Source organism: Zalophus californianus, chromosome 2 (genome assembly GCF_009762305.2).
Source record: "Zalophus californianus isolate mZalCal1 chromosome 2, mZalCal1.pri.v2, whole genome shotgun sequence".
In the NCBI taxonomy this organism is placed as follows: Eukaryota; Metazoa; Chordata; class Mammalia; order Carnivora; family Otariidae; genus Zalophus; species Zalophus californianus.
In genome coordinates this window covers 100186734-100197295 of record NC_045596.1, presented here as the reverse complement: position 1 = coordinate 100197295, position 10562 = coordinate 100186734, and the positions used below count along the sequence as shown (strand labels likewise).

At 37.5% G+C, this 10562-nt stretch overlaps 1 protein-coding gene across 1 annotated transcript in view; it reads left to right on the top strand.

Moving 5' to 3' along the window:
• Window positions 1–1839: 1839 nt before the first annotated feature.
• The window catches only part of LOC113924546 (TNFAIP3-interacting protein 3-like), a 33796-nt gene continuing 25073 nt past the window's right edge, over window positions 1840–10562 (top strand). The window contains exons 1-4 of the mRNA XM_027598436.2: window positions 1840–2114; window positions 5347–5427; window positions 7122–7187; window positions 8648–8779. Of these exons, the coding sequence (XP_027454237.2) occupies window positions 2079–2114; window positions 5347–5427; window positions 7122–7187; window positions 8648–8779 (315 nt within the window). The 5' untranslated portion in view covers window positions 1840–2078. The remainder of the gene's footprint in view (window positions 2115–5346; window positions 5428–7121; window positions 7188–8647; window positions 8780–10562) is intronic.

Genomic DNA, 10562 nt, shown 5'->3' with positions numbered 1-10562 from the left:
GCAACAATGAGTGTGCATCGGGATAACTGTACGGTGGAGACCCAAAAGACACCAAGGCCAAGGACAGCAATTTCTGGCAAGAAATATTCTTTCCAACCACTCCCCTAGGTTAATGTTAACCACATCTACTGGGTTTATGATTACCAAATACACAGATAAGGCTGAAGGGAACCTTGAACAATATACATATAACTGTGTTGTGGGGGAGGAGGACTGGAAGAAAATATTTTCATGTTAGAGTTTGTTTTTTCTTTTTTGATGAGCAGGTTTTAGTGTCAATGAAGTGTCCGTCTCCAGGAAGTCTCCACTTATAGCCCCTAAAATCAGATCATATGTGAGTCATAACTCTTACTTTTAGAAATCTGAACAATTTGATTCCCACCTGCATTTTTGGATATTGCCTTAAGGAAACATCACTCCATTTCACTCGAGGGTACCCCCAAGACAGACCAAGAATCCAGCAGAAAACAAAACCATGTACACACACACACACACAGCAAAAAAAATCTATAAATTTGGCATGTAGGTATATATCAGTTTATTCATTCAGCCGAACGTGTTGAACACCTGCTGTGTGTCAGTGCTGTAGGTACAGAGGGGACCATGCAAATATGTAAATAAACTATTATAAATACTAAGTAAGGGCTCTGCTTGGTTGGTAAAAGGAGGTCAAATAAGGTCATGGGCAAGAGAAGTATTAGCCAGGTTTTCCAGATCAGCTGGTTGGAAGGGGCCCAGAGGTGGGAATGTTCTGGGCAGAGAAAGCAGCGTGTATTAGACACATGGCTTTTTTCGGGAAATGAAGGGGATTCAGGATGGCTGGAGCACAGGAAGAGTTAGGAAGTGGTAGAAGATATGAAAGAGAAAAAGGACAGCCAAATCTTGGGCACCCATTATTCTCTTTTAAAGAGTTTGAATTTCAGGAGTTTTAGGATTTATCCCACATATAAGAGACTATCTCCTGGAAGGTGTAAAGAAAAAACGTAAATTCAGTATGTAAATGTAAATAAAATGTAAAATGTAAATGTAAATTGACTGTAAATTCTTCTCTTCCTTCAGCAACACATTCCTTGTTTTCTGTATTCTTGGCTCTTTTTTGCTCCCTCTCCTCCAAGTCCAGAATGAAGTCTTCTGCTCTACCATGACCCTTTTGTATAGCTCCAAGCAGCCATCTTTTCACGCTTTTATCTGCACGACCCAGGATTCCATTACCTCAATGCCCTGTAAAATGATGAGTCAACTAGTTAACACAAAAATATTAGTGAAAAAAAACAACAACGACAACAACAAAAAACAAAACAAAAAAACATTGAACTGCAAATGAATCATGGAGAAAATCTGGACTTGACCTATAGAAAAGACAGTCTTAAACTTGAGAACTGAGTTTAAACTTTCTACCAATATAAAAGATAAGCTTTGCAAACAATGCCCGTTTTTGTTGTAATGAATTGTCTCTTTTAGTTCCACAGGAATTAGTAGAACTTACAGAATTGCATATGATTCAGTAAGTTCCACACGGCTCAGCTCACAGTTAGAAGGCATTGCCAGAAAATCTTGCCTTTAGAAAGTAACCGAGTTGTCAGAAAGTCAACAGTTACTTAATTCTCTGGGAAATACAATGAAGTTATGGCAGTTTGGCTACTGAGGAAAGACTTGGTTTGCCCAGGCTTTCTGTGGTAACTTCCTCCTCCAGTGGGAGAAACTGCCAGTAAAGGAAGAATGACAATTTACTTACCATAGGCGAGGCTAATAGGCCTGTCTTAGTCACAGCCTGCGTCCTTGAGACATCCTGGGAAATCCCTATGTGGAAGAAAAGAAAAGTTAAAATCACAGATGCTGTGCTTATGACCTTATTCTGTGTAAATCATATACGGAGTCACTTCTGTTCATTTGTAATGAAAAACTATTGCTGTTATTTTCTATCATGAGTTAACTGTGTGGTCTTTTTAAAATTTTATATATTTGATCTCACTTTGAAAGATACCGCAGGAGACATTTTCTTTCTCTTTATCTTTCTGTCTTCCAAGACTCCAGGAAAAACAGCTTCCACAGCACATTTTGTTCAGGGCACAACTAGAATGAGTGCTGCAGAAGGTTCTACGGAGCATGCAGAGGTAAGAACACATTTCTAGGGGATGAATTGACCATATCTAGCATCAATTGCATGTCGTATGGTTAATTGTGCAATGATGAATAAGAGTAGAAATGGCTACTTCACTTTATTTAGATAATATCTGCTATGTATTTTTGATCAATGTTATTTAACAAAGAAAAAGTATCTGGGTGGACCATTGCATTTCCTCTGATCCCTCTGAGCTACCTTTCTTCTTTTACGAAGTGAGATTAAATCTTGTCCAAAGTCTTTACAGCCCCCCAGTTCTGTGGGCTCCATATTTTGCTCTTGATTTAGAGAAATTTGGTTCAATGTAAAATTTAAAAAAGAATATTGGTGTAGTTGGAGATAGAACATATTATAGCAAAAGAGTAGCCATAGTAAAATATTTATGTATGTACAATTAATACCACAGTTTTTGTCGGGTTACTGGTTACTGCAACAGATACTCACTGAATGAATGAATGAATGAATGAATGAATGAATGAATGAAAGTGCTTTCTTAAAGTTCTTTTTAGAAATAACCGAGGTATAATAGCAAACTAAATGGAACTCTTTTGTTTATTTAGATATTTAATTTAGCAGTGTCAGAATTTGAATATATTAGAAGTTGGTTTTGGTGTTATGGTAAATGAGAGGGAAATACCCAGATACTTTAAGCACAGATTACACTATACAAGGAATAACTGTTCTGTAAGTGGGTCGTTAGTAGAACCAATGACTAAAAATCTTTGTTATTTATTGAGACATCAGATACCTTCCTTAGCAATTGGAAAACAGAGCAAATACAAATGGAAAATTCTCCCAAAACTTTGTGTTTGATTGAGTTTTGCTTCATTTTTAATACATACCTGAGACATATGAAACATGGTAACATGTTGATTAATCTCCAGAGAAACCCCTGGTGATACATTTATGGCTTATAAGCAATTCCTATTACTGTGCTTTCCCTCTTTCTCTCTTGTAGATTTAGTATCTGCAATTCAGTAAGTCTATAAAATAAAAATCCAAGTCCAAATGTTGTACAATTTCTTTCCGGAGAAAATTATATATGGCAAAAATTGCACACTATTTAATTACTCTTAATCTGGTTTCCCAGAAGACTAGGTCATACAAATGTTTCCTGCTCACAGAGTTTTTTTGTCTGTATCACAAATAGAGAGGAGACTTTTTGAGGACCCCAAATCTGTGCCTCCAAGCATGGTCTGGAATAGGGGAAACTTGAACTTCAGTATGAACCACTGTAGCCTCTGAAATTTATTAAAAATAGAGACAGGATAAACAGGCTGAGCGCCGAGGATTTTTAGGGCAGTGAAACTATTCTGTATGATACCATAGTCATTATGCATTTGTTCAAATTCATAGAATGTACAACACCGAGAATGAACCCTGATGTAAACTATGGATTTGAGTGACGTGTCAGTAGAGGTTCATCAATTGTAAGAAATGCACCGCTCTTGTGGCAGATGTTGATAATGCATACATAGGTATGGGGGGGAAGCAGGCACATGGGAAGTCTCTGTACTTTCCACTAGATTTTGCTGTGAACCTAAAACTGCTCTAAAAAATAGTTTATTAAGAAGGAAATGGAGGTGCTATGACCCCCTTTTCAGAAATTCTGTTTCAGTGTTCATGGTGCCCTATGTTTAGCAAGCTCCCACAGTGACTTTTATGTGTTCTTGTACTAAGAACCACTGGTTTGGAATCTGGTCTCACTGCACCTCTGCTTTGCTGAGCTCAGGACACCCTAAGTACAGTTGGCTCACAGCATCTAATACTCAGTCTGTTCTGATGCAGAATGAGTCTAGACTTCCTAAAAAAGGGAAAGCCCAATTATAAGACCCAACATATTGTCACCGGGGTTTTGATGTTACTTTTGCAACTCAGCCAAAATCAGCTTCTTGAGGTCAGAAACAAGGAGAATAATTCTGAATTTTTTGACCTACAGAAGAATATCTCTTTTAAAATCTGGTCTTAATTGTACATGGGTCTGAATAAGAAGAAGCTAAGAAAACTAAGGACAGCATCCATAGGGATATAAATTATCCTCTAGACCTAAAATGTTGAGTGAGACATAGATAAGTAGAGAAAAGATAGAATAGTTTTATGAATCATTTCTAATGAAAAAAGTCCTTGAAATCCCATGATGATTGGTAAAAGAACACTTCCTATAAATGTTTTTGGCAAAAGCCAACACACTTTGAAAATATTTAATTGTTCGTGAATATCTGTAATCAATTTCTGTAACTTTTGAGCCTAAAACTGAATAGCAGACTTAGGACTATCCTCATTACCAGATTAGCTGTACTGTTTATATGACTCAGAGATGAGATGGTAACAAGACTATTGAGTTAGTATAGAGAAAACAGCACTTAAGTGAACTTTGTTGGTGGTCCATTTAGACAGATGGCCCACAGTTTCCAGAGCTGTTGTGCTTTCTTTAAATAAATACCCCCAAAGTTTTGGGGAAAAAAAAAAAAAGCTGAAAAGAAAGGTGGTTAACTTTTATGCTGTGCCAATGATTTATTATTTATCTAGACTTATAACCTACTGGCTTTATTCAAAGGGCTGGTTAAAATTACACAATACCAGATAATCTATGCCACCATCTCTATAACAGAATTGTATGATGGACATTGAGGTAGATAATTTATTATAGTTTTAGAATCAATTTGCTGCCTTTTAGTTATATGTATTGGTCTTTTTCTCTTGATGGTTCTATCATTCCTCTGACTTTTGCCAGGGCCACTCTTCAGATATGGACACATCTACAGAAATGACTTTTTAGAAATGTTTATGACTTAATAGAAACACCCAAAATGTATCCATAAAACCTACCTGATTTCTATAAGAATTATACTCTTAATTTCTGTTTTTGTTGTTTTTTTGTTTTGTTTTGTTTTTTGGAAAAGCGTTTTAATCCAAACTCATGAAATCCCAATTTCTCGCTAGCCTATTGTATAGATACATTTGTAATTTATTAGAGAATTATTTTGTTAATTATTTCATATAAAGGAATCTGAAACATAATATAAATCTTACCCATCAACAGGTCTCGATGAGGGACTATGGTGTAAGGGTTGATACTGCTAGAATAGATATGTTTATGAATCACAACAGGAGAGCTGGTCAAATGCATGGAGTTTGTGAAGGACAATATTTCGCCTGCTTATGTTATAGACTATTTTATTTCACTCTTTTTTTTCTCTCTTTTTTTTCTTTTTTTTTTTTAGTGTGATCAATCATCAAGCAGAAAGAACTTCACAAATTCTCTTGAACAAAAGATAAGGTGCTTGGAAAAACAGAGAAAAGAGGTAATTTAGAAATATTAGTTGAAGCAACATGTACCATGATTTAATACTAATAAGATAGAATGTATATCTAGAGTCTTTTATTTTTGTTATTGGGTCACAGTATTTATCTCTAGGATATTGGACAGTATTATTTTGAGAGCGAGTGCTTTTTTCTTACTCACATATATTTCTCTTACTCAGTCTCTTAGTTTTGTGTAAATGAGTGAAAAATGACAGTCATAAATCAGATAATTATAATCTTAATTTTCTCAAAACTTAGATGTTCCTCCACATGGACTATGTGAGCTTATCACCTGTGCCATCATGCCTTGAAACCTGACACACCTTGAGACCCAAACTGTCACAGGCTTTTAAGTGTAATTGACTTAGGTATTATGACTTCATGAGCTGGGCATCCAACCACATAGGGGTTAAGGAGCATTATCATAAAAAAAAATGTTTCTTTCTAAAATGTCATTAGGGATGTGATGGACGTTATTTTGAGTTCTCTTTTTCTCAGTTTAATGAATGTTAGAACCTCTATTCTTGACAGAAGAAGAGGTGAAAAGTGTAATAATTTTAGCACTGTGTATGTTACCAATTTTTAAATTACTTTTCTAAACCATTATACATGTTATATCCTTCATGTCTTCTCTATGGTGCCTTCTACTCCTCGTTGATACTGCATAAAATATTGTGCCTTTCTGGAAAATTACTGAACAATAGCAGAGTAATGTTACCATAGCATAGAAATGTTAATCCTTAAATGCCAACAGATCAGATATCCTTATATAGTAATATTATATAGTCTATACTAAATAGCCATATCTATTTCCAGCATAAGATTTACCTAGTGACTGCCTGTGTGGATTAGATATATTGTTTTATAATTAGGAGAATATCTTGCTTCCCTTTAGTCATTGTGACTATCTTCTTGATCTCTGTCCCATATTGAAAGTGTTGGAATTTCTCTTAATGTAGGAAGTTACAGACTTCCCTTACAAGAAACCTAAAACACGGGTCATAGTGTTTTTTCTTCCTTTTATCTAGCACATAATTTTAAAGCTTTCAAATTGCAGGCTAAATTATTTCTAAATATTGTCTTATGGTAACACTATTATTCCTTGAAAATCTATGCTTTGAAAAAGGTGATATTATCCATTCACTGAGTATACATTACAAATCATGCGTTGATTTTAAGAAGCACAATAGTGCAAGCTCATGGTGATCGGTTATTGTGATTTGGAATTTGTTAATATAAATTCTGCTTTTAAAAAGCTAGAAGAAATATTTCATTATATTAAACAATGTAAGCACATAGAAAAATATGGAAAGTTTTGGAAAAAGACCCTTCATATATTAATAAATCTTACAGAAAACCATCAATAGTCACAAATTTTTACTGGATTTTGATTGGGTTAAACAAAGATGAAAATTCAAATAACTAAGCAAAATTGAAAGTTGCTAATAAATGGTTCAGCTGACTAGTCAAGATATACCAAAGACTTAATAGCTTTTCATGTATGAGACAGTTATGAAAATGGGAAAAGTATACTCAGTTAAATCATCCCAGCCCTACCAGTACTTGGCAAAAGGAATATTGTCTTCACCCATGGCTTGCAAGATCTTGGTAACCCCAAAAAGTGATTTCATTTTGGCCAAATTTCCAAATGGGCAAAAATCCATATTGATTTACCAAATTTTAATAATTTCAGCTCTTGGAAGTTAACCAGCAATGGGATCAGCAATTTAGAAGTATGAAAGAGTTATATGAAAGAAAGGTAAACACCTCTCTATTTAGTATTTGCTTTAGATCAATAAGCTGGGGGACAAAATCTGTGAAGATTCTCACTGATTTCTGCTTAAGGAGATTTGTGGCTAGCCAACTGTTGAAAAATGATGGGGGCGTGGGGAAGGTGCTGAGTGTATTATTGGCCTCTTGGTACTGAAGATTAATGAAGGATATCAGTGAATTATCTTGAGCATGGCAAAAAAAAAAGTACTAAAAATAGCCTCTCGAGCTGTCTCTCCAGTTCTTATGCACACATTTATCATAGCTCACAGAATATCCTGGCTTTGGCTCTGTTACTAGCAGCCATGAACACACAAGGTTATATGTGAGGTGAGAGATGGTTTAAAGGTCATACTGTTTTATGCTAGGCTAGTTCTCTAATCAATTAGATAGCATAAGCTATTTCCACAGATAAAGAAATAAACAATGGTAACAATGAAAGCGTGAGGAGAAGTGGCGCATTCCCCCCCCCCCCCCCCCGAAAGTATGTTCTCTGTCAAAGAATCTTTTGCTTTGGTGAGAAACTTTTTGGAGAGAATACCTTTTAATAGGTAAAAGTCAATTTATCATTTTAAACTATTCCACGTTCAAAAAGAGAGAAAAGGAGAAAGTAAATTCCCCTAAATAATTCAGAATTAAGAAACCTGACCACAAGTGAGTAACATAGCAGTATTGCTCTTTTCTTCCCCATTTTGATAGACAGAAGTTTTTAAATTTCGTTAATGCAGGAGAATGTTCCTACTAGATCAGGCCATGGTCAGGTCACCCTGTTATATTCAGTCTGGGGCAGGCTTTGCGTCTCCAAATTTTAAAGAACATGGTCCCAGAGAAGATGTTTAAGATGCTCAGGAAGAAGGGCTCGCAGGTGTGTGAAGACCCGGGGTTAACAACGGGCATCTTTGATGAGGCACCCTTTTCTAAGGCTTCTCAGCTGGACCGGCGTCACTCTGAGGACTAATTTGGCATTTCGTAGCGGGTCAAACATTGCACATTACTGATAAGTTAAAAGCCACGTCTGTTTTTCTCTGGTGCAGACACATTCACTTACCCCCTACCCCTCGCTGCTGCCCTTTTCAGGTCAGGAAAAGACACATTTTGAAAGTTAGGAAGAATGACAGGCCCAAAAGTGCCCCCCCCCCCCCCCCCCCCCCCTCGTCTGAGGTCTAAATCTTTATCCCCTCGGAAGTGGTGTGGTTTGGAGAAAGGAGGGAAGGGGCTGAAGGCTGTTTCGGGGGTTTGCATTTTCCCGTAGAGGAAGCCCTTTTCTTAAATGCACTTGTCCGGATCTTGGCGAAGAAGGGTGGGAAGTAGAACCTCCCGTTAGGGGCCCGCCCAGGAGTGGGGCGTGTCTGTCCCCGAGTGCACGGGGTGGGAATAAATCCGGGAGGGGGGAGGGGGCTGTGAATTTCAGAAGAGGTTTCCGCAACTCTCTGTGAACGACTTCCTCAGGTCGCCGAGCTGAAAACGAAACTGGACGCCGCAGAAAGATTCCTCAGCACGCAGGAGAAGGAGCGGCAGCAGAGTCGGAGAGAGAGCGACAGGCTGCGCGACCTGACCCGCGAGCAGCTGCAGCGCCAGGAGGTGGGCGGGGCTCGCGGAGCCGACCTCCCCGGCGCCGCGCGGCAGGGCCGTACCCCACACCTGCGAGCGCGCCCCCGGAGCCCCAGAGCAGGGCCAGTTCTCCGCGATCCGAACGGGGCACGTGGCCTGCTCGCTTCCTGCTTTGTCGACCAAATGGGCATGCGTTCGTGTGCCAGGCTCAACCGGCAGAGAGAGCTGATCCGGAGATTTGGAGCTATGTTTCTAGCGCGTTTCTAGCCCAGAAGATTACTCCTGTATATTATTTTATTACCTATATTATTTTATTACTAGTGTTAATAATAATAGGACAATACCTTGTATTTGTACAGCTGCTTTTCAGCTTACAGAGTTTTATGAAGAGGCATTGCTTTTATCATCATAAAAATAAACCGTTTTAAAAATGGCCTCACCCTCATCTCATTTAACAAGCTCCTCCCATCTGTGAGGAAAATATTATTTTTGCCATTTTAAGGATAAGAAAGCTGAGATGTGAAGATGTTGCATGACATGCCAACCTTGCCAACCTAGTACCTGGGAAAATGGGACTTGAACCCCCAATTCCAGATACTAAATCTCCATTAATCCCCGCTGAGAGCAAGATGGTGGTCTTGAAGGCGACAGGCTTCTGAAATACTCTTGGGTTTACTCTTATTTACGGGGTTTATGGATATTATAGAAAATGGGAGAAAAACCTTACTCTCTAATGGACTCTCATTTTTTTTACGTGTGTTAAAAAACAACTGTAAATATTCTCAGGTGGTCTTGTGACTGATATTGTGAGGCATTGACTGTATTTTAACTCATGCACCAATCCTAAGGCAATGTCTAAAATCAGTGCAAACGGTCTCACTGTAGGTTTTCTTATTTTGTGAAGGGTATCTGTGTCTCAGTGAGTCAGAGGAAAACAAACAAGGTTTAACAACTCCCTCTGGTCCTGGAGCAGTCCCTTCCTTTTCCATTTAGACCCTGACCAGAAATCATGGCAATTGTTCCAACAAAATATGAGCTCATTCTAAGTAAAAATAAATAGAAATGTTCTCACTTAAAAAACAAAAACAAATCACCTAAAGTAGATATCTTAAATCTAATTATTGTATTGGGAAATATTAATCCCTAAAAGAACATACTTTAACATATTTTTAGCTAATTTCTCATCTTGATTTACCTAAATTCTGTAATATTTATTTTATTAGGTTAAAATCTGAATGCCATGAAGAGTCCAGTTCACGCCACAAAAAAATTTACTATCTAAAACACAAATTAGGAATTAGAAGACAGATGTCTAAATCCAGAGCCCATTAGTGTCAAAACAGCTAACCTTGCTTCAGTTATTTAAAACACAGGGCATCTTGAAGGTTAACTGGAACATGGAGGAGTGATGGCAGTTGGACTAATTGATCTCTACCTTTTTTTTTCTTTTTTTGATCTCTGCCTTTTAAAAGTAATCACAGCAATATGGTGCTCTGAAGAATTATCTGTAGTGAAGGCTCTTTTTTGCCTGAAGTTTTATTCTCTTCTCCCTCTCTTCAGTCCAGAATGATGCAGGCAGGATTGGGTTTTGAGATATTTTGTATTTTTTGTTGCAGTGATACTTTTTTTTTTTAGAAGTTTAATTACTTTTACTAAGTCACTTATCTATCACTTTGTAACAGTACATGGAACTAGCTTCTTCTGTGGACCCATTTGACCCTTGAAAGTGAGGATTGGGCATTTTGAGCCTTTTCCGGCATCATAAAACTTAGTAGCACTAAGGATTAAAGAAAGATTTTCTCTATTTGAACCC